The sequence below is a fragment of the Echinops telfairi genome, unplaced genomic scaffold, assembly GCF_000313985.2.
Source record: "Echinops telfairi isolate 266 unplaced genomic scaffold, ASM31398v2 ScPeMD7_7400;HRSCAF=8409, whole genome shotgun sequence".
Taxonomy (NCBI): domain Eukaryota; kingdom Metazoa; phylum Chordata; class Mammalia; order Afrosoricida; family Tenrecidae; genus Echinops; species Echinops telfairi.
Window position 1 is genome coordinate 12,582,238 of NW_022111300.1, and position 25,253 is coordinate 12,607,490.

At 46.0% G+C, this 25,253-nt stretch overlaps 1 protein-coding gene across 3 annotated transcripts in view; it reads right to left on the reverse strand.

The window, feature by feature from the left end:
• The window catches only part of KCTD1 (potassium channel tetramerization domain containing 1), a 252,253-nt gene that overhangs the window by 17,381 nt on the left and 209,619 nt on the right, over positions 1 to 25,253 (reverse strand). For all 3 annotated transcript variants that reach the window (XM_030887285.2, XM_045296230.1, XM_045296231.1), the window contains exon 3: positions 9,419 to 9,563. In XM_030887285.2, the coding sequence (XP_030743145.1) occupies positions 9,419 to 9,563 (145 nt within the window). The remainder of the gene's footprint in view (positions 1 to 9,418; positions 9,564 to 25,253) is intronic.

Here is a 25,253-nt window from a genome sequence, read left to right on the forward strand (position 1 = left end):
GGTACAGATAGGAACTGGAAACACAGGGAATCCAGGGCGGATGATCCCTTCAGGACCAGTGGTGTGAGTGGCAATACTGGGAGAGTAGAGAGAGGGTAGGTTGGAAAGGGGGACCGATTACAAGGCTCTACATGTGACCTCCTCCCTGGGGGATGGACAAGAAAAGTGGGTGAAGGGAGACGTCGGACAGTGCAAGACAGGACAAAATAATAATTTATAAATTATCAAGAGTTCATGAGGGAGGTGGGAATGGGGAGAGATGGGAAAAATGAGGACCTGATGCCAGGGGCTTAAGTGGAGAGCAAATGTTTTGAGAATGATGAGAGCAATGAATGAACAAATGTGCTTTTCACAATTGATGTATGTATGGATTGTGATAAGAGTTGTATGAGCCCCTAATAAAATGATTTAAAAAAAAAGAAACAAAAAGAAACTAGGTAAAAAAAAAAGATAACTTTTAGTTTACAGAGGATGTGAAGGAGTTAGATCAATAAGCTAAATTACATATGACAAAGCAACCGGACAGAGCCAAATGGTATGGCATTCTGTAGGTCAACCAGCCTGTCTTCTCAGCAACTCAATATGCTAGAAGAAGGGAGCATATGAGATATTAAGAGATATAAGGACATCAGGCCTTCAAACCAGTCTTAGAAAAAAATATAACAAGGTTGCACCTTAGAAGCGAAGATCGTGAGAATGACTGGCTCCCTGTGGGCATAGCATTTGGAAAGACAAATGGCTAGGCAAGGCCATCATGTAGAGTCGAGGATCAGGGAAAAACCCTCAATGGGATGGATCGACACAGTGGCCATCACAATGTATTCAAACCTCCCCATGCCCAGGAAGATGGCAGGGGCCTGGGAAATGCTTGGTTCTGTTGTACAGTAAAATCTGCGAAAGCCATGACCTGTGTAAGACAGAGACCTGTCAGAGAAGGAAAACCCAAATACTGTCCACTAAAACGAGTGGCAGAAAGGTGGTGAGACTGTACCCTGTCAAAGGGGGAAAACTTGCCAGACCTAGAACAAACAAGGCAGTCCTGCCGAGTTCCAGCTTCAACAGGTTTCACTGTATGCAGGTTCTCCATGGGTCAGAGCTGACCCAGCATTGACCACAACAAGCAACAGGTGGGTTTACATTAGAGGCTGTGTTGGAGAAATGACATTTCATGGGGCAATTAGACACATTTGATCCTGGGTGAAGTAAGAGGGTATTTCAACAAGCTAATGGACAAATGAAAACATATAGGATTTTCCCCAGCCCACATTTTTCTGAAGATCTTTTATATTAGAGGTAATGAAACGTTAGCACAATAAGAAGGTAGACGGAGTTGTCTAGAATAAATATTAAAAAATCTATACACTAAGGTTTTAACAATGGCAACTGCTGAGTGGTAGGAATAACATGCTTAAAAAAGCTTACTTGTCCACCTTTTAAAATTTCCTACATGTGTGTGTGTATATATATATATATATATTTATAATAAAATATTAGTAAAAAGATAACTAAGTGCTTTCCTCTGTTTTGCTGCCCTTCCACTTTAACAAGCATGATGTCTTTTTCCTTTTTCAGGGACTGGTCTTTCCTGATATGTCCAAAGCAGTGTCACCAGTCTTGCCTCTAAGGATCTGTGGTAGTTACATCATCTCGTGTCAACTCGAGGCTATTAAGAGTGAAGGGGTGGAGTTTAGCCTCATGCCTCAAGATTCTGGCAACTTCCTCCCTGGAGGCAGGACACACTCTCTCTGCTTCACCTTCCTGTTGACAAGCCACATGGAGCCACGCCGATGGCAGCCAGAGCCCTGGAGATGCATCCACTGCCACTGGATCCATAAGCCTTTTCACCCACTGGCCTGTGATCATCCTGCATTCGGCATCATTGCATGTGCTGTGTGAGTCTGAAGAGGTATTTATGGACTAGTATCGGATATATGGGCTAATATCAGCCTTATGAACTTGATCTGAACTGGGATGTTTTCTCAATATACAACTGCTCTTTCTATAAAGCTCTGTCTTACATGCATGTGTTTCTCTAGTCAACCCGGACTAACTCTGGAGCATTCTGGCTGTACTTCTTCCATGACAGATTTGCTTATTCTTTTGGCAGTCCATGGTACTTCAATATTCTTCACTGGTTCTTCTTCAGTTTTCCTTAGTCAAGGTCTAATTTTCATAAACATACAAGGGTATTGAAAACAGCATGGCTTGAAGCAGGAGAACCTTAATCTCCAAAGTAACCTCCTTGCATTTCTACACTTGAAAGAGGCCTGGTGCAGCACATTTACCCAATACAACGCTTCGTTTGATCTCTTGACTACTGCTTCTGGGAGCATTGATTGTGGAGCCAAGCTGATGAGACCCTTGACAACTTCAACCTTTCTTTGTTTATGATGATGTTACCTGTTGGTTCAGGTGTGAGGATTTTGGTTTTCTTTACACTGAGTTGCAATCGCACTGAAGGCTGCAATCTTGGTCTTCACCAGCAAGTGCGTCAAGCCCTCTTCCCTTTCAGCAAGCCAGGTTGTGTCCTCTGCACATCGCAGGTTATTGAAGCCTTCCTCCAATTCGGATACCACATTCTTCTTCAAATAATCCAGCTTCTCTGATGGTCTTCTCAGCGTGCAGAATGAGTGAGTATGGTGAGTGGAGGCAACAACGGTGGCTCACACTTTTCCTGATTTTAAGCCATGCAATATGTCCTTGCCTATGCAGGGAATAAGCAAGCTCGAGCAGCGAGGGGAGTAAGGGAAAAGGGGCAGGCAGTCCACGCTATGATGAAACACTGCGAGAAGGCCAGAGCCCGAGCAGCCGCCACTTACATGCTGTTCTGAAATCTGCAATGATCTAAATTGTGAAATGAGTGTCTAGCACAAGCAGCATATCTGTGGAATATCTTATGAGGCTGCTCTGATTTAAAGATTTCACGAGCGCACTCAACCCCCCATTAAACAGCAGAAAGGCACCGCGCCTCAATGAAGGTCGTCCTCCAAGCAGACCCAGTCAGAGAGATTCTCCCACAGGTAAACAAAGGCTGTGTCCCTTTCCCGGGGGTCCGGAGAACTATGAGGAACAAAGTTCTTATTAGACTGTTCAGGGCTGGGGAAAGTCAGCTCAGAGGGGTGCCCGTATTTGTGGTTCTGTGGGCAGAGCTGCTGCTGTTTGTACAAGTCCATCATTGGCCACAGGAGCCGAGTGATTCTCTTAGCTTCCATTCCTTGCTGCTGCTCTGCCCAGCTTCCCCCGTGCCCATAATTTACTGCCCGCCACCCAGAGGCTCTGGGAGAAGCACCTCAAGGCCCTGGGAGACGTGAGTTTCATTTGACATTCTTTGTGTGTGTGTGTGTTTTCTCTCTCTCTCAAGCTTGAGCTAACCCTAAATCCTTCCCCAATTAAAGGGTGTGTTCTGTAGTCAGAAGTGATGAATAGCAGGTCTGAAAGGGCTCTGGAAGGCTCAGGAAGCACCCATAAAGCAAGAAAAGCAACTTTTCCCGATCGCTAGCTGAAGGGACTGTCCTCCGGCATCTGCCCAGCTCGGCTTTAAGGGCACGTCTTACGCCAGCATTGAACCCAGGGCTCACGAAGGAAAAACAGTGTCCGCCTCATGGGTTTAAACGGAAGCCTATGACTTGGCACAGCCATGATGGCAGTGGGTTTGGATTTGTGTGTGTGTGTGGTGTGTGTCTACAAGACCAGGATCTGGGACAACTCAATGGCCCTTATCATTTCTAAGTAAGAATGATTTTGTGATTGCCAGAGTCTACCTGCTTTTAGTTATGGGGATTATAAATTAATATATTACGCTGCTAAGTAGCTTAGGACAGTACGATCTACGTTATTTGAATAATCCTTAACGACCCTCAGCGAGATGGACTGACACAGTGGCTACAACAATGGGCCCAAACAGCTGGGAGGATGGCTCACGCCCGGGCAGTGTTGGACCCAGGGCGCTGTGAGCTGGAACCACATCAACGCACCTACAGCTACAATCCTTGCGTGCTATTCCCCCCATCGTTCGGCAGGGTTCCTCGGTGGTATCAGTGATTTGACTTAACAATGTAAGGGCTGGCAATCAAACCCTCCAGCGGCGGCGCTGCAGAAGAAATGCCTGGCGGTGACTTCTGTAGCAGCTTGAGGGGCATTTTGATGCTGTGACATATGGGGGTCCTAAGAAACTGGATATCCATTTGCAGAAACATGAGACCGGACTCACATCTCACACCAGACAGAAGCAGAAGAGGATTAAAAGACCTACATGTTAAGGCCTAAAACTGTAAGTTTAAAAAGGGGCAAACGCAAGGGTTCTGGCAGAGGGGACCGATACACTATCGAGCATAACTGTCCAGGCACAAGTAGCAGAAGACAAAGTCGGTGACTGGGATCCCCGCAACCTCACACGTGCCTGCACACCCGTGGGCGCTAACGATTTCCCCGGAGTGAGAGCAGACCTCAGAGACTGGCGAAACCGTTTGGGCTATGGCGTGTCAGACAAGAGGCTGAGCCCCAACAATGTAGAGAAAGCTCAGGAACAGACCTATCCAAAGAAGGAAGCCAGTGAACACATGAAGAGATGTTCTGGATCCCCAGAATGTGGGATGTAAATCCAACCACCATGAGATGGAGTCTCGTCTCGTCGCCAACAGCAAAGTTCAACAGAACACGTTGGTAAGGTTGTGGAGGGACTGGAATGCCCTTGTGCTACCGGTCGGATTGTACAGCGATGCCACGGTGGAAAGCAGAATGGTGCTTCCTTAGAAAGTTGGAAACACAAATGCCATATGACCAGCAATCCCACGATTAGATGTATATCCTAGAGAAGTAAGGGCACGACACAAACAGCGTATGCACACCCACGTTCACTTTCAGTACTGTCCACAAAAGGCACAAGCTGGAAATGGCGACATGCCCATCAGTGGAAGAACAGGGAGACTGTGGTGGATACGCACAACATGAAAGACTAGCAATGAATCTGTGTATTAGCTCATGAAGGACATTAAGCGTTAAGCTAATCACCAAAGGAGAGAGACTGTATGAGGCCATCGTTAGAAAAAGTTACTTTTTCACCCAAAACAATTCTTCGATGGTGAGCTGAGGTGGGAGAGGAAGAGAGGAGGCCTCATTAACTAGAGGGTAGACGAATGTTAACTTGGTGAATGGGAAGGCAAGATAGAATAAGAGAGAGATCAGCAAAAAAAGACGGAGGCAACAGAAGACAGTGAGAGGAGTAAGAGTGAGAGGCCCCGGAGGTAAATCGTGGTCTATATCCAGTCTTGCGATGACAGTCCATGAGTGGGTGCACACAGAGACTGCGGCTCTGCGTCGCCCTTTGGGTCGGGAACTGGATGCAGCTCGATGGTCAAGTGAAATGATTTGGTATCACTCTTGTATCCAAAGATTTTAAAACTCCCACCAAATGACTGGGCAGGAACGTACCAATAAGGAAGGTGTAGAGGACACTAAGAAGGGGAGCTGATCGCAATGATCCACACATAACCATGCACCCCTCTACAGGGGGAAGAACAACAGAAGACATGGGGGAAGGGAGACAGCAGTCGGTGTGAGAGATGCAAATAATAACAACGTACAATCTATCGGGGTTATGAGGGTGGGGGGGAGAGCTAATACCAAGGGCTCAATGGAAAGTAAATGTCTAGAAAAGAATGAAGGCAACATATGTACAAACATGCCCGATTCAATTGATGCATGGATTGTGATGAGTTTGTATGAGCCCCCAGTAAAATGATTGAAAAGGGGGGGGTTGGTCAGTTTCAGCAATCCTCTGGGTATAAGTCTCAGAATCGAGGGGAGTGGAATCCTACCACCATCAAGAAGGAAGCGTCACTAGTGGAGCACGGGTCAGAGTGGCAGAGGCGGCAGCGCCAAGACCATGAAATCGGAGCAGAGGAGCGCTGCCAACCTCATGCCCGGAACAGAACAAGAAAAGCTGGGACGCCATTTCCAGTCATGACTTGTAACCGTACGTCTATCGGAGCTTAAGAGTTTTCAGAATAGAGGTGGGTCCAAAGGGCTTGGTGGCTGGGAAGATAAGGACCAGAGAGAGATGTGCTTATCCGCGTGGCTGAAAACGGTGGCTGAAAACGGGTGCTGCTGTGGACAAAAGAATTGGGTCCATAATGTTTTCTGATCTTGACTTGTGGTAACCTATTAACTTCCCTAATAAACTCCCAGAACCTTGAGTATTGTTTGCGAGTTCTCTCTGGTCTCCACAAACGATTATCAAACCCAGAAAGAGTGTCGTGGGAAGGATGGTTGGTGCCCAAAGAATATGATAAAGGGCCTTGGACGTCAGAGGCATGTTTGACCTCTGCCTGTGGCAATGAGCCTTGAGCTGGTGTTCAACTGGATTTTCCTTCCTTCCTTTGTATAGCTTTGTACAGGAGGTCAGACACGGCTCTCACCCCATTTCTTCAACCCCAGTGACTCAATGTTCAGCCCTCAAATACACAGGTTTGTCAGGGGAACAATACTCTAAGAACTGATCACGCCACAGAATAATCAACCATCTGAGATCGGAAGGGCAGCCTTTGTCCAAGGACAAGCTCAGAAGGCAGGCAGAGATATGGGAGGGGGAGGAAAGGAAACAGGAAACACGGGAGGAAGTGGGATAAGAGACACAATCGTGTAGGGGACTGTAATCAATGACATGAAACAAAATGTACATGAATTGCTGGATGGAAAACTGATTTTCTCTGAGTCTTTACCCAACTCACAATAAGAAAAGTACACACACACACACACACACACACACACGGCATTGTTAACTTACATTCTGGAGTTCTAGGACTCCTTTTGACTCTTATTTTTGTAGTGTTTAACTTAATTAGCATTAAATTAAGCAATTATTTATGCCCAGCACACAGTGTCCTCTAGAAAATTGGAACTGTCCCTGCCTGTAAGAACCTTGCACAATAGTTAGGGAGTCACGATATATACACATTCACTCACTCACACATGCCCCAAATATTTACATGCTTACTAGGTGCCAGGTGCTGAGCCAGTGACAGGCACTGCTGGCTGGCTTCCCCGACCCCTCGCCAGGCTCCCAGCCCTGCACCCTGGGCCCATTTCTTTCACTTCGCAGGTGGAAAAGGAGAAAGCGCTTTTCCCAGGCTCCTTTGCAGGAAGCTGAGGCTCCGTTCTGGCCACGGGGCTACAAGGGGGAACCCTCCAGGGATTCCTATCAAGAACAGAGCCTCGTGAGGAAAACGCTGTCTGTCCCCTTTCTTGGCAGGAATGAGGACATTGTGCCTGGCGTGATGCCAGTCACCTGACGACCTGGAGGTGCCCAGCACAGGGCCGCAACAACCAACCCTGCAGGACGGAGAAACAGAGAGAGTCCTGTTCCCTGGTCACATCACCCAGCAGACACCGCTGCCCACAACCACGGGCTTCTAACTTTTTACGTGAGAAAAATAAATCTCCACTTGTTTAGACCACAGGCTCCCAAACTTCATTCGCCATACGAGCCCCTTGCAGAAAAACAGTTACTTAACACACACACCCCAGCCTGGCAATTGCAAGCTTGTGTACTATACAGCCCAGCATCCAGGAGAAGCGCTTCCAGGGGCTGTGTCGCCTGTCTGACAGCACGGGCTTAGACCCCGAGTTGGGGTCTGCTGATACGTGTAAGGAAAAGCTGCCTAACTGACAGCTGGGTCTGCAGTGCTCACCGGTGTAGCCAGAGTTACAAATGCACTGCGTGGGACCCGCGAGCTTCAGGGGCACAGGGAGACCTAGCTAAGCTGGGGCAGGCAAGGCTTGCTGGGGATGGAGATGGGTGATGAAGGCAAGCAGAGGAAGAGGAGGGAGAAGAAGACTGTCTCCAGCAGGCAGATTCTGAGGTGGGAAAGAAGATGGCGTGCTGGAGGAGGCGTGAGAAATCTTGTGGGGTCGATGGGTAGGGAACAAGGCGAGTCAGCGGAGATGGGCAGAGACTGGAGTCCTCTGGGACAGGCAGGCTCTGGAAGGATGCGGCACATTCTGTGGGCTGGGGACACTGCCTGAAGCGGGTCAGGCGGGGGCGAGTTGTGATCCACTCTTCCTTAAAAAAAAAAGTCTCTCTGAGTCAACGGCTGGTGTAAGATGTGAAATAACCATTAATAATATATAATTGATCAAGGATTCACGAGGCTGGGAGACGGGGAGGGAGGGGAAAAGAGGAGCTGATACCAAGGGCTCAAGTAGAAAGAAAATGTTTTGGAAATGATGATGGTAACATATGTCCAAGAGTGCTGGATACAATTGAATGATGGGTTGTTATAAGATCTGGAAGACCCCCGAATAAAATGATTAATAATAATAGTAATAATACAGAAATGTGTCTCCTAACTCAGGATGGGGTAGGGCTGGGAAACACAAGACAGAAAGGACTGTGTGGCTCAGAGGGGGCAAGGTGGGGTCCCGGTGGAGACAGACTGCTCTGTCCCTGGACTAGCGTCAATGTCATGGTTGTGATGCTGTGCTGGAGTTTTGCAAGAAACTACTCTTAGGCTCGCTCTGTTATTATTTGCTAACTGAAAAGGCAGCTATTCAAAACCACCAGCTGCTCCATAGGATAAAGATGAGGCTGTCTGTAAAGATTTACAGCCTGGGAACGCTCTACTGGGTCACTGCATGTGAATCTGTGCCGATCTCAGTGCAATCTCAAAATATAAAGCTTCATCACCATCATCATCAAGAACCTCCTGGTTTCAAGATGAAGGGTAAGTGGGAGAGGGGTAGAAAGTTGCTGTGCTTTGGACTCGGGTGGGTGGAGAGGAGGGGCTTACGGTAGAAGCAGCTCTGGGAGATAAATGGACAGGACTCACCAACTGGCCGTGTGTGGGAGGTGAAGAAGAGGAACAAGTCCAGAATGACTGCCAGGTTTCTGCCTGGAGCAAGTAGGTGGGTTTGGGCATCTTTCACTGAGATAGGATGCAAAGGAAGAGGAGCAAGTTTGTGCTGGCCGCCTTGGTGGTCGGGGGCTGCATGGGGAACTCATTGTTGGGCCAATGGGCTACTTTAAAGGGCCAATGGACTACTAAATGAAGATTCCAAGTGGGCTTTTGGAAATGCATTCAGGTTGAAATGAAATCATTTTAATTTCCCAGTAACTATCCCTCTGGGTGAACTCCAGGTTGTATAGATTAGAACGTGCGCGCGCGCACACACACACACACACACACACACACACACACACACACACACACACACACACACACCAGCATGAAGTCCTGAGATAGTATTTCCTTACTAACTCTACATGCTTATGGCTATATTAATTTGTTCTCCTTTTCCACAACTTTTCTTTCTTTCAACGCCACGAGTTATACATGAATGTCTACTCGTTGTCAGAAAAGACAGAAAAATCAAACAAGTATAGAGAACTAATTGCGCTTGCTAATTAAATGTGGTTCCTCACCTTGAAATCATCAGGAATGAGAAGTTTTGATGTTCGTAGAAAATTCAAGATATATCTGAACATCTGTCCATCTCTGTCAATGAAGTAGTGCTGTTTGAGACTGTCCAAGACAATGGGTTCCGTTCCATCGAAAAGTCTTCCGATTCTGCAGTGGGAAAAAACAGAATCCAGGTTTAGCCACAGAGACTAAGGGCTGCCGTTTGATGCCCCTGTCACCTTTAGAAGATCGTAGGCAGGAACAAAAAGCAACCTTTAGTACTTACCTGTCTTGATAAATCTCTCAGGACTAGACAACTCAAAAACCAGTTTCAGACTTTCTGAAAATAAATTCTCTTATTCCCTGTCTTTCACTTGGAAAGAATATGTTCCTGACATGGTGATTGTGGCAGAGTGCCGTCACTGTAATGGAAGATCATGTCTTTCCTCGCGCTACCTTAAAGGAGTATCTGCTTCTTAAAGAAAAGAAAGAAAAAAGTGTGTGTGTGTGTGTGTGCTCCCTCCAAGTTTTTTCAACAGATTCTATTTTAAAAAGCACTGTTGTTTTCAAGAAATTTGTTTTACAAGCTTTTCCTGCCATGAATCTTAGAGTCTCTAGAAGCCAAGCAACAATTATATGTGCACATCCACACTTAATGATGACAAGAAAGGACAATTTAAAAGACCATCACTTTGGATGAACATATTTCCCATAAATAATTTACAATCTAGTGTCATAGTTCTCAGCAAACAGCATTTTAGGAACAATCAGGCATCAGTATAAAAATGTTAAATGTGGCCATCCCCAGAATGTGCCCTGGTGTGAGAACCTAAGGGGCGCGGCTGTCTTTTTAAACAAGGAGCCATGCTGCTTTTCCCCATCCACAGAGCTAATACGTGTGCATTTTGTGACAGGGCAGGCATTTTGCATTCATGCTCAGGCTGCACATTTAGGTTATCCTCATAGATCGTGCTGGTTAATGATGCACAAAACATCCCGTATCAGAAAGGAACCTGTGCCCGAGAATTCATTTCTCCAATCAGAAAGTGCCTTTTGCCTTTCATTTGCACTATAAGCAAAGGACCCCATTCATTAATGAGGAGCCACTGCTGAATCTCATAACAAATGCATCTCTGATTTGCAACATCACTTTTTAACTGCTTGGAAGAAGAATTTGAAACCAGACATTTTCTAATCTTATCTCAGAATGAGGCCATTGTAGTGGCAACTTGCAAACACTGTACTCTTACAATCTAGCAAACCAAAAAGCAGGAAACCCACTTTCACAAAGAAGAAAGAGATAAATGTTACTGCTTCAATAAATCTCTTTCAAATTTAACCAGAAAAAACATAGACCATCTGAAGGCAGCCCCCTGCAAGTAACCCATAGCCCTATAGGGTTTCTGAGGCTCTGGGAATCTTTATGGGAGTAAACAGTCTTATCTTTCTCTAGGACAGCAGTTGGCGGGTTTGAACCGCCGACCTTTCAGTCAGCAGTCCGATGCTTATTCTCCTGCCTCACTCGGTCTCCTGCAGGAGAGGGCAATGAATGAGTGGCTTCAAAGAAAGCAACTAATTATAGTTGGGTTATACTTGTAAAACAAAGCACATTTTTTTCTGAGCTAGGGTTTTTGTCTAGCTTTCCATGATGGGGACAGTCTAGGACAAGGGCTGACCACCATCCTTGGATTCACATTCAGTTCTCAGTGACACACCCATCGGACACTGGATGAGATGGAGGAGGCAGGGAACCGGAACTTCGCGTAGGGACTTATTTCTGTGAAAGTGTTTGCCTGTTCTGAAACATTTCCATCCTCACTGTTAATAACCAGGTACGTTTATTAAGAACCTTCGGGCGTCCTGCATTACCAGCAGTACTTTAGACATGTAATAAAGTCATTTGCTCCATTTTAAAAATAAAGAAATAGGCTCAAGAGATGAGTCACTTGTCCAACTAGTTATGCGGCCCTGGTAAGGGGCGGGGGTGGGGGGGGGGATGAGCATGCTGTTTGTACAATGTCTCACGCTGAAGGGCCCCTCCCTGCAGCTACAGGAATGAAGGGAATGCCCGCTACACCATGGAAGACTGACCTAGAGTTAATTCTAGCATGCGAGAGGGCAAACCACCCCCCCCCCAAAAAAAAAACAACCCCAAACAACAACAACAAAAACCCGGTTTATTTTTTCAAAGCTGTGTATTTAAGTTTTTTGTTTTGTTTTTTTTTGGTTTTTTTTTTACAAAACAACCTTATCACCTTCAAATTCCTCTCCATTACACTTAATGCATTTGTCAAATCTGCGATTCCCTTCTTGGAAACATTTTTCCAGTTCATCTGTTTGGATGGCTAACAGTTCCTCCCTAGTTTGTTTTTTTTTTACCTCTTCTACGTAGTCATCAAATTGATGTCCTTTTATATTAGTGGAAACAAAAAGAAGTCACACACAGCAAGGTCAGGTGAGGAAGGTGCCTAGGGCAAGAGAGGCGTGCTGTTTTTGTCCCAAACTGGCACGCTGAGATGACTGCGGGAGCAGGTGCATTGCGGTGGCAATTTGCCACAAATCAGGCCTTTCCATGGTCAGAACCTCTAAATAGAAAGCTTAGTTAGCAGTCTGACCTGTGGAATAAACTCCAAATGCACTAAGAGTCGACATTTTCGTCTGTTTGAATGGACATCCAGCACGAGGTTTGTCATCAATCGACATTTCACTTTTGAAACGAGAAAACCACTGTACACTTGAGTTTCCCCCACAGTGCTGTCCTTGTAAGCTGTGTTCAACAGCACAACAGTGTCTGCAGCATTTTTTCTCAAGCAGGAAACAAAATTTCACTGCTGCATGCTGTTCTCTTAAATCAACCATCACAAAAAATGAGGTTTGAGCAAAACTGCTTTTACCAAAAACCTTCCCAGGCAATGCTTGAGGCTCACCTAGCAGGAAAATGCATATTACAAAAGCTCCACTCTGCCCAGTGCAATTTTGTTTGTTTGGTTTTTTTAGGGAGGGGGGACGCCCTTGTATGTTTATTCAGCAGAGCATCACAATGAAACCCATGTGTGGATGCTGATTATTCTTGGGGTCTGAAATGCATCAGGATCAATGAACTCGTGTCACTTTAGTGAAGAGATCAAGAGAAGGAGCAGAAAAATGTTTCATTCTTAAATAAGCTGTACTTTTTACTGCTAGATAAATAGCCATTTGCAAAATTCAGGATTGAGTGTAGACTGGCAGAGAATAGGTGATTCATCTACACAGAATGAAGGCGAAAAGCACAGAGTGAGTGGAGAGTAGAACGGAGCTTGTGTGCTCTGTCCAGGCTCCACCAGCTGCTACCTGTGCCCGGGGCCACTCAGTGTCTCTGTGTCTCATCTCTTTTACAAAACCAAGTCTCTCTCTCTCTCATGAAATGGCTCCAGCTTCTCGAGGGGATTGATGGGAAAACCAAATGCGAACATGACTGGCCCAAACTGCACAGCCAGAGAAAACCCACTGTCGCCGAGTTAATCCTAGCTCATAACGAAGGCTCATTATGACCGAGTAGAACTAGAACACAGGGCAGGGTAGAACTGCCTCTGCGGGTTTCTGAGGCTGTAACTCTTTAGGGGAGTAGAAAGCCTCATTTTTCTCCCACAGGGTGGCTAGTGGTTTTGAACTGCAGTCCAATGCATAACCCAGTACACCACCAGGGCCGGTGAGCAATCGAAGGTGCACCCTAAGAGCAAAACAAAAACATCTTTGAAAGCAACTCTTCGAGGCGGCACACAGCAAGGAAGGGAATCAGAAGCAGGAAGCAGAAACCTGGAGGGAGCGTGTGTGGGTTTTTCCCCCCCAGACCTTTCTAAAACAGTACATTTAAGGAAGAAGTATCATTCGGTGGCTTTTAAGGCATAAGAAAACTACCTCTGGCAGATACAGGAAATTGGACATAGATACAGTTCAAGGTACATTTGCATCTGACTTATGTGAAGTAGGAAAAGAAGAACTATAGGGTGATGGTGAGCACTGGTAAGACTGCCTGGCTTATGGACTAAGGGCTACGGGCTGTGGCCTCTAGAAGCCATCGTTGGGGAGATTTGGAGTCTCTAGACAGAAGCATTGAAAAGGAGGCAAGGAGTTGATACAAAGGCCTGATGAGAAGCCACACGGGCAGTGGTGCCCGTCGGGCAGCGCTGCAGAGGACAGCGGGGCAGACACGGGCCCTGCCTGAGGGGTGACTTGGAGAATCTTTGTGGAGGCTGCGTGAGGAAGCGTGCTTCCGTCAGGACGTGGGTCAGGGAAGGGCATGGGCCTGAAGATGGCTTGAAACCCCCTTCTTGGGCTCCTGGCTCGGGCAGAAAGAGCCGTGTGGTCGTGTAGGAGCAGAGAGTGAGAGGGCTCCAAGGGGAGGCACTTTCCTACCTGCCAGGCGCAGGTCCCTGGACAAGAGAAAGGTCCTGTATTCCAGACAAGGAGGAGGTGAGCAGGGGAGGGGTACAGGATGCTGCTGATTGCTGCCAACTTGAAAGAGAGAAACATTTCCATCGGTGCAAACCACGTGGAAGGAGCGTGGGGGGCCAGTGACCAGAACACGGCACCCCCAGGTTGCTTTTGCGGCGGGGCTGACAGACTGAGGGGGGTCTTGTTTCAGCTAAGCAAATAGCGGGGTCCTCGACACAGGCCGTAATTCTTGTGAGCACATGAAGGAGTGACAAAATCCAACTGCAGTGATTTGTAACTTGGTGCCCGAAAACTCTGTGGAACGACTGAGCACCGTTTCCTAACCTGGTAGAACATTCTTGTTTTCCGCTGACCAAGACCCCGGTTGGCTCTGGATGATGTGCAGCCAGCTGCCTTTGTTTTTAAATTTTTTTTTTAAAAGCACTTGTTGAATCAAGTGGCAATGCTGAGAAAGTTTTCCCTCCTACAAACTGTTGCCCTCTAAAGGTAGGATCACTACTATTTTAGAGATAATAAGTTTTATAAGAAACAAACCCAAACTCATTGCCATCGAGTCTTAGTGGCCCAGTGGGGCAGGGCAGAACTGTCCGTGGGCTTCTGAGACTAACTGTTAAGGAGGCTGGGGAGCATCTTTCTCCCAGGGAGCCGCTGACGTCGTACATGACAGCCTAACGTGGAATTCACATCACATGAAACTCACCCAATTCAATGGCACTGAGCACATTTATAGCCGCCACGACGATTTGGTTTCAAGGCATTGTAATCACTGCCGAGGAAAATTCTGTCCCCGTTGTGTCATCAGTTGCCCTCTCCCCCAAAGCCCCTGGCGATCACCAATCTACTTTCTGTTTCTGTGGATTCGCATATTCTGGACACTTCATAGAAATGGGATCACACAACACGTGCCCTTTGTGTTGGCTTCTTACACTTAGCTTAACGTTTTACAGGGGCCTCCCTGCTGTGGCATACACCAGTACCTCACTCCTCATGGCTTAAGACCATTCCACTGTATAGACAGTCGCATTTGGTATCTCCGATCAGCTGATATTTGAGTTGTTTCCACTTTTCAGTAAATGATACCCAGCTAATGTTGATATGGACATTCTTGTGCAAGGACTTGAGTACCTGCTTTCAATTCTTTTGGACGTCTGTGTTCACACACCCATGCACACACCCCACATGGATTTCAAAATGTTCTGAATGTGTCATTATCTTTCCATCTCATTTTTTCCAGGAACGTTCTGAAGTTTCCTTGTGTATATATATATATATGTTTCTATCCACCCTGCCCTGCGCCCCCAAGCCCTGTGGAACTGTGGGCTTGGTGTTGGGCTGCTAACTGCAAAGTTCTCGGTTCAAATCCACATGCTGCTTAGAGGGAGAAAGATGAGGCTGCCCGCTTCTGAGAAGCAGCACAGCCTGAGCAACTGTACACAGGGTCACGCGAAGTCCGAATCAGCGCTCTGGCAGAGGGTTTGTATTTGGTCTTACGCACACACACACACACACGTTATTGTTTTTTGGTAAAATTATACAGAACACAGTAGGTCACCTGCAACAATGTCTACACTGGCGATTCCATGCCATTCGTCAGTCTGCACGTAGTGTCAACGTTCTCCTGACTTCGACTCTAGTTGCTCTATTCCTGCTCACCCAGCCTTTCTCCTTCCCGGCCCTCGCGGCTTTGCTCCAGGGTAATTGTGGACCATTGTTCTTATAGGCATAGGTTTTTTAAGGAGCACGGCCCTGATGGGTGACAGTCTCTACTTTATGAGCTAGCCTAAAAGGTGACTTCACAGCACAGTTTAAGTTCAAGATTTAAAGAGTATCTTAGGGCAATAGTCCTAGGGGCTTCTGCCGTCTTTCCACTAAGTGTGCATTTTTAAAGAATGTAAGGGGCCGTTCCACAGTTTCCTCCCTTTATCAGGATCCATCTAGCGTGGGCCAGAACGGAGCATCTAGTAGTGATAAATGGGCAACGGTCTAGTTCTCCTGGTCTGAGGGAAGGAACAGAAGGTCATGGTGCATGTAGGCCAGTGGTTCTCAACCTTCCTAAGGTCATGACCCTTTGGTACAGTTCCTCCTGTTGTGGTGACTCCCTCAACCATAAAATTATTTTTGTTGCTACTTCATAACTGTAATGTTGCTATTGTTATGAATTGTGCGATCCCTATGAAAGGGTTGTTCCATCCCCCAAAGGGTCACGACCCACAGGTTGAGAACCGCTGAGTAGGCCATTACTCCTATAGACGAGTTTCTTCTCTGAATCTTGGTTTCCTCTTTCTCTTTTGCTCTGGATGAGTAAAGATCAGTCGTTGCACAGTGATATTAGATGGCCACTCGCAAACTTTTAAGATACCAGACAACACTGTTTACCAAAGTCAGAGGTTGAACTATAAGCCTTATGAACAAGATGCCTATTGACCAAGAAATTCCATGCAACTTTGACTCTAAGCCTTCAAACCAAGAGAATCAGTCTTTTGAGATGACTGGTTATGTCTTGGTTTAAGAAATATCAGCAGCTCTGTTCCTTATTTATTATATGCATATGATATACGCACACTCACTCATCTATGCCAGGACACTGACTGCCAGAGATCTATATTTGTGCCCATAGCCAAGAAAGGTAACCCAACAGAATGGCCAAATTATTAGGACAATATTATTGATATCACGTTCAAATAAAATTTTGTTGAATATTATCCAACAAGATTTGAAGCAGTATGCCGATAGGGAGCTGCCTGAGATTAAGGCAGGATCCAGAAGAGGATGAAGAACAAGGAATATTATTGCTGACATTAGCTGGATCTCGCTGAAAGCACCGCATAGCAGAAAGAGGTTTACCTGTGTTTGATTGCCAAGGTCTTCAACTGTGTGGCCTCTAACAACCTACCAAGGCTCACCTTGAGAAGAATGGGAATTTCAGAACTCTTCATTGGGCTCAAATGTAGCGTGTGCAGGTCAAAAGGCAGTTGTGCAAACAACAAGGGAACACTGCATGATTTCAAATCACGAAAGGTGTGTGTCAGGGTTGTATCCTCTCACCATCATTATTCAATCTTTACACTCGGCAAATAATCACAGAAAGTGGAGACTATGAAGAAGAATGCAGCATCAGGATTGGGGGAGGCTGATTAACAACCTGAGGGACTTGCAGTCCTTGCTGATACAGATGAAGGACTGCAGCCTTCAGTATGGACTACAACTCTACATCCAAACAGCTCACCAGTAGGTTACATCACGAAACAGGGAGAAAATGGTGAACCTGTCAAGGATCTCATCCTGGTGAGATCCACAATCAATGCTCACGGACATAGCAATCAAGAGATCCAACAGTGCCCCAAAGCCGGGTTGCCTCGAGTAAATGTGCTGCACATGACCTCTTCAGAATGGTGAGAAGCTTGGAGGTTACATTGAGGACGAAGGTCCCCATTTCCATGGCCTCATCTGCATGTGAAAGTGGAACACTGAATAAGGAAGACCCAAGAAGAATCGTACATTTGAACTGTGATGCTGGAGGAGAATGCTGAAACCACCGAGGACTGTCAAAAGGACAGACACATCTGTCTTGGACAAAGTACTGCCAGAGGGCTCCTTAGAGGCAAGAACAGCACGACTTTGTCTTAGATACACGTTGTCAGGAGAGACCAGTCCCTGGAGAAGGACATCATACTTGGTAAAGAAGAGGGGCAGCACAAAGAGGAAGGTTCTTAAGGAGACGGATGGACACCGTGGCTGCACCAATGGGCTCACGCACAGGCACAACTGTGAGGATGGCGCAGGACCAGGCAGTGTTTCATTTTTTTGTGCACAGGGTCACTGTGGGTCAGTACTTACTCTATGGTGCCTCGCAGCAATGAACAGCATTCCACTGTGTGTATGTACCACAGTTTCTTTGTCCATTCTTCTGGTGATGGGCATTTAGGCTGTTTCCAGCTTCTTGCTATTGTGAACTGTGCTGCAGAGAACATGGAAGGGCATCTATCTGTTTTCTGGGGTAGATGCCCAGCAAAGGTATTGCCGGATTGTGTGATATTTCTATTGCCAGTTGTTTTGGGGTAGCGTCGTATCACTTTCCACCATAGTGCATATTTACAAGCCCACCAGAAGCACAGAGTTCTGATCTCTCTGCCTCTTCTACAGTGTCAGTTGTTCTCTGTTTTGTTTTGAATTGGGATATCATTGTTGGTTTAATGTGATATCTCATCATGGTTTTGATTTACATCTCCCGGATGACTAGGGGTAACGAACATTTCCTCATGTGTTTGTTAGCCATTTGAATGTTGTCCCTTGTGAATGTCTATTCATGTCCGTTTCCCACCTTTTAATTGGATTGTTTTTTCTTATTGAGGTCCTGCAGAATCCTATAGATTTTAGTAATTGATCTCTTGTCTATTGTGTCATCGTGAAAGATTTTTCCCTCTCCGTGAGCTCGTTAGACTCTTGATGAAATCCTTTGATGTAAGTGATTTATTTTCAGTAGGTCCCAGTCATTGATTTGTCTTTTCCACTGTGCTGTGTTCCCTTTCTTATATTTGATAGTTTGCGTGTGCCCTGTGAGAGGGTCCTTATATTTGTCCCAGTTTTCTCATTGATATCCTGATAGCTCTGGCGTTTACTTTGAGGTCTCTAATCCCTCGTGTGTGTGTGTGTGTGTGTGTGTGTGTGTGTGTGTGTGTGTGGCGAGGTATGGGCCCTATTTCAGTCTTCTGTAGATGGAGATTCCATTTTTCCAGCCCTGTGTGTTGAACAGGGTGCCAATTGTTCCTGTAGTATTTTTTGGTCTTTGTCAAACATCAGTTGCCTGTAGGTGGATGCTTTTGATTTCTGGGGTTCTAGCTTGTTCCATTGGTATATGTGGACCATAAGCTAGTGAGGCCATGTGCTCCAGACTACTGGCACATTAGACTTATGTATCCATCCTTGTACCAGTATAAGGTTGTCTTGACTACTGTGGCTGTGTAGTAGGTTTTGAGGTTGGGGAGTGTAAGGTCTCCAACTTTGTTTCTGAGGAGTTCTTCCTTTACATATATAGTTGGCAACTGGTTTTTTTTTCCATTTCTTTAGAGAATAAAGTTGGGTATGTGGACAACTGCCCCTCCCCCCAGAAGAATTTATTACAGAGAACAGCAATGAACCTGCAGCTCAGGGAGAGGGACGTGTCTGATCAGAACACATGGGAACAAATGAAGGGGGAGGAAGAGAGAGTGGAGCACATTCTGGCCCACCAAGCCTTGACGATGATAGTCCCACTCAGAGCAGCCAATCCGCAGAGAAGACCATATGGCCGGTCCCACTATGAAACACAACATCCCTCACTGACCCATAGCCCTATGGGGGACAACACTGGAGACATAGTGTGGGAATTCCACCCGATCTGATCTCACCACACTGAGGCAAAACACTAAGCACGTGCAACAGAACAGCAAGGGGAACAGATCATTAAAGTCCCCAAGGAATACAAAAAATAGATTTTGGGGCCAGGGCTTGGCACCCCATCAGACTTGACCCGAAAACACTCCTAAAGGCCAACAAATAGACCTTGAACTAATTACAAGCTTCTCTTATTTGTTGGTGTTGGGTTTGTTTGTTTTTTTGTCATTGGCTTGTTGTTGTTTTGCTTTCTTTTGTTGCTTGGTTTTGCTCTGTCTTGTTTTTGTGCATGTTATTATCTCCACAGGTCTGTCTAAATAAGAAAGGCTGGGAGAAATCAATGGGACTGATGGTTCCGGGGGGACATGGGAGAGGAGGTGGGGGGAAAGGAAGTGGTGTAAACAAATCCAGGGACAAGGCAACAACAAGTGATCCAAATCGGTGGTGAGGAGGGTGTAGGAGGGCTGGTAGGGCTTGATAAGGGTAATGTAACCAAGACGAATTAGTGAAACCCAAATGATGGCTGAACATGATAGTGGGACAAGAAGAAAGTCAAAGGAAATAGAGGAAAGAGCTAGGAGGCAAAGGGCATTTATAGAGGTCTAGATAAAGACATGTATATATGTAAATATATTTATAGATGAGGATGTGGAAATAGATCTATGTGCATATATTTACAGGTTTAGTATTAAGGTAGCAGATGGACATTGGGCCTCCACTCAAGTACTCCCTCAATGTAAGAATACTTTGTTCTATTAAACTCTCATTCCATGATGTTCACTTTCCCTACATGATTGTTGAAGACAAAATGCATAAGCAAATGTGGTGAAGAAAGCTGATGGTGCCCGGCTATCAAAAGATATACCATCTGGGGTCTTAAAGGCTTAAGGGTAAACAAGCAGCCATCTAGCTCAGAAACAACAAAGCCCACATGGTAGATTCACACCAGCCTGTGTGATCACGAGGTGTCGAAGGGTTCAGGTATCAGGCACCAAAGAACAAAAAAATCATATCATTGTGAATGAGGGGGAGTGTGGGGTAGACACTCAAAGCCCATCTGTAGGCAACTGGACATCCCCTTATGGAAGGGTCACGGGGAGGAGATGAGCCAGTCAGGGTGCAGGGTGGCAATGATGAAATATACAACTTTCCTCTAGTTCCTAAATGCTCCCCCCACCCCCACCCCACTATCATGATCCCAATTCTACCTTACAAATCTGGCTAGAATAGAAGATGTACACTGGTACAGACAGGAACTGGAAACACAGGGAATCCAGGGAGGATGATCCCTTCAGGACCAATGGCGAGAGTGGCGATACCGGGAGGGTGGAGAGAGGGTGGGGTGGAAAGGGGGAACCGATTACAAGGATCTATATATAACCTCCTCCCTGGGGGACAGACAACAGAAAAGTGGGTGAAGGGAGACGTCAGACAGTATAAGACATGACAAAATAATAATAATAATGTATAAATATCAAGGGTTCATGAGGAAGTGGGAACAAATGAGGAGCTGATACCAGGGGCTTAAGTGGAGAGCAAATGCTTTGAGAATGATGAGGGCGACGGATGTACAAATGTGCTTTACACAATTGATGTATGTATGGATTGTGATAAGAGTTGTATGAGGCCCCAATAAAATGATTAAAAAATAAAAGGATAAAGTTGGGATTTGGCTTGGAATTACGTTGTATTTGTAGACCCTTTAGGTATGCTGAGTAAAGTCAGCCGGTCACAAAGGATGACTATTGTACACATCCACTACTCTAAGGATACACACCAAGACGCCGGCAGGTTTCTGCTCCCAGATCAAGCCGTCTTCTTAGCCAGTCTCCCACGCAACAAGGTAGAGAGCCTGCCTAGTGCCAAGAACCATGTATCACCTACTTAACACGCACTGTACAATTTTAAGAGCCTGGTAGTGGGCTGTGATCTGCAAGGTCCGAAGTTTGAAACCACCAGCTGTCCTTGATTGAAAGAGGAAGCTTTCTACTCCCGTAAACAGTTACAGAAACCCACAGGGGGCAGTTCTGCCCTGACTTTTAGGGTCACTATGAGTAGGCAAGTGCATCTTCAAAACCACTTCGGCAGAGGAGACCTCACCTCAGCTGACGGCGGTTTCGCAGATATGCGGGGAGGGAGAAGACCATTCAGTTGCTGTCATATGACTTTGGGCTAAGGCAGTGGTTCTCAACCTTCCCAGTGCTTCGACCCTTTCATACAGTTCCTCGTTGTGGTGACACCCCCCCCACCCCCAACCATAAAATGATTTTCGTTGCTACTTCATAACTGTCATTTTGCTACTGTTATGAATTGGGCGATCCCTGTAAAGGGTGGTTCGACCTCCAAAGGGGTCATGACCCACAGGTTGAGAAATGCTGTGCTAAGGTCACCCCAAATTAACAGACACTCCTAGTCATGTCAAGACAGGGGAGGGCATGCAAGCCTAAGAGAAAGCGGTTACACTTCTGTTGGGTAAAGCAAGTAGAGCAACCTCTTCCTAGTCCTTATGTAGAACACAAAAGGGAGAACACACCTGGGACTAGGTTCCTGATTGGACCTTTTGGACCTGGTTTCTATCCAGCTCTTGGTGACCCAGGCCATGTGCTATCGACTACTAGGACATTAGACTTTGTCCTTTTGAGGGGTACAACATCCTTCATAGGCCACAACATAATGCTACAATTTAGAAATCCCACTGAGTCAGCAGTTTCCAACCTGTGGGTTACAACCCCTTTGGGGGGGGGTCGAACAACCCTTTCACAGGGGTCGCCCAATTAATAACAGTAGCAAAATGACCGTTATGAAGTAGCAATGAAAATCATTTTATGGTTGGGGAGGGGGGGCGTCACCACCACATGAGGAACTGTATGAAAGGGCCATGGCCTTAGGAAGGTTGAGAACACTGCACTAGGTGATCTGGACGTTATCTTAAACTCCCTGTAGCAGATTTCAAGAACTGACATACTCTCCTGGACTTAGTGTGAGAAGCAGCAGATGGCTGCTAGCCCACGGTTACGGGATTGGGGGCCACTGGACTTTGGTTCAGCTCTCTTGTGTTGAGGGTGCCCGATGAACGGGGTCCTGGGACTACTACAGCTTTACTATTTTAATGCTCTCTTTGCTTTTTAAGACCTGTACTCATCCAGTAGGCATGGTTCCGCCTTTGGGCATGTGTGTACTGAAAGTCTGCCCTACCCACAACCCTCCTGGTTCATGTAAACAGTGTCCAATTAAGTGTTTAATCTGTACCCTTCAACAATTCACGTATTATGGTCTAAAAAGCTGGCCTATACTTGTATAATGTCCTAGTATAATTTAAAACACTGTTATATTCTATTCCATTGGCTAAATTAAAGACACTCTCAATATAATTATCTTATGCCCCAAAGGGATGATTTTCAATGCTCGGTCATAGAATGATAATGTTGTCTCTAAGGTGAACCAGAGACATATATAAACGAAAACCATATGAAAGGATTTTGTGCTCCCATTTAATTCCAGCCCTAATCTAAGGACAATTAGTTCTTGTGACTTGGCCCTATCTGATACTCACCCTCATGAAGAGATCACTGAAGATATGGTAACAAAGTGTGGTGAAGAAATCAGATGGTGCCCTGCTATTAGCAAGAACAGCATCTGGGGTCTCAAAGGCTTATCTTCAAACATGTAGCCATCCAAGTGAGGTGTCAACTAAGCTCACATGGAGGAAGCACATCGGCCTATGTGATTTAATGGTCACAAATAATAAAATCCAAATCCAAAGTAGGGAAAGGTATTAGAGCTTGCAGAAGGCTATGGAGGACAGTGGAAGCCCAAAATCTATTCTCAGAGTCCCCACATGGTTTCAGGCTCGAGTGAATCTCATCGGACTGTACTCCGGGGATGCGAGTAGCCTTGCTATCAGACAGAGAACATTGTAAAGTTGATTATGGCAGATGTACATCTTGTCTTTGATCCCTCTTTTAATCCATTTTAAAGTTGTTTCTGCTTTAAATGTTTTCTGCTCTCTTTTTTGACTGAGGTTTTTCCCACCCCACCCCCCATAGGAAATCCAGGATAGCACCATCTATAGAGACAGTTTTACTTAATTAATAATTCTCTAGGAGCATAGCTATGGAGGTTGGGGACCTAGCAACAATGACTATCAGAAGAAAATGTTCTGAAATTGATTGCATACATGGTTCTGAAAATGATTGCGTAACTCTTAACATGAATGAATAATTAAATTCTAAAAAAGAAATAGAGATATAAATGCTCGCAGTTCCCAAAACAGACTTCTGTGTATTACTTAGTGGGATCATTTATCTGGATCACACCGTGGTACACACACTGCTCCAATGTGGCATCATCCTAGTAGTATTTTCAAAACCTTTTTATTTTGGACCATTCCAAATTCGTACCAAAGTAAAGGGAAAAAGTTAAAAGAATTCCCATGTCCTCATCACCCATCTTCGAAAGTTATCAACTCTGGGCTAATATTTTTGTACCTATGTTTCTCTCTCCTTGCTACTAGGTTTTTGCAGGCGAGTCCCAAACACCATATTATTTTGCCTGTAAAAAGTTCATTAACTAATAGGATCATCAAGGGTCATTACAAAGGCACAGTCACAGATGCTGAATGCTGGCCTCCTTTCTTTAAAAAATGAACACCTCACAGATTACTCTTCTTTCTTTATATAATAGTTTTATTGGCATGTAATTCACAAACCATACAATTACAGTTCAGCCAGCTTAAGAAGATTTTACAATCATCACCGCAGTCCATTTTAGGACATTTTCTCTCTCCTGAGCTCATTATTATCCCTGCCCCTGGATGTTCTTACTGCTGAAGCTAATAATGGAAGCAGGGTCCTTGTGGTAGGAAGTGGGCTTGGCCCCCTTGGTGGTCCCACCTTCCTCGGCTCCATGTTCGTATTAAAAAAAAAAGGGGGGGGGTCAACTGAACGAGAATTGGAAGGGTAAGGCCTGATCTACCTGGCTGACTGTGAACCACTAGGAAATTGATTTTTCTTACCCATTCATTTGTTTTCAGAACCTGATGTGCTGAATTGACGGTGACTCAGTTCCCGAAGAATCTTGTGTTCCTCCTTTCTTGTGTCGTCATTCACCCGTTCTTTCCACAAACATTCACTGTGCCTGACCACGCAATCACGGTGCTAGCGAGCTAGGCACAGAGGGTGTGCCGGGCTCTGAGCCACAGTCCCTGTGCTTGTGGAATTTGGCAGTCTCTGGGGAGGGAATGCAGACCAAATGCAGAATGCTCAAATGAGCTACTGCGGGTGTAGACAGGATCAGGATTTCGCAAAGGAGGCACAGTGGACTCAACTTAGCACGAAGGGCAGAGTACTCTTGGAAGACAGGTAGAATCGGCAGAAATTGGCCAAGTACACAGACCCAGAGGTAAGACAGGTAAGTGCGGAGAGATGTGGGGAAGACATCAAGGCTTAAGCAGCCGGGCATGTCACTCTCCACGGAGGTGGGCAGACTGAAAGTAGCTGGAGCAGCGCAGTGCAGCCAGGTACTGAAGAGCCTTAGGAGTCGAGCCGCACAGTAGGATTTGGCCCTGAGGACCATGCAGACTGAAGTCCGGCTACATTCAGTGAAAGATCAAATTTAGAAGTGCGTCAGCATGGAAATAACATACCTGAAGTCACTTCTCACAGACAGCTGGTCCAGCTGTCTCCTTTGCCTCGTTCCTGTCTGTGTGATTTGCATATAGCAGAGGCTCCTATCCCTGGGTGGGCATCAGAATCACCCAAGGAGCTTTAGAAATCACTGGTGCTTGGGCCTCGTCCCCGACATTCTGGGGCCTTGGGACCAGTGTTTTGGAAAAGCTCTCCAAGTGAATCGAAGGAAGAGCCAGGTGGAGAAGCGGAGCAGAGGGCGATGAGCGAGGTGAGCAGGTGTCCACAGCACCCACGCGCCCTGCTTACAATTGGCAGTCCTGCTACTTCCAACTGTCCCAGTCGTCCTTCTGGAACTCCCAGCCACACTTCCAGCGAGGCTGGCCTAGTTCCACCTCCCCGTTTTGCAAAGGAAGAAAGAGAGGCA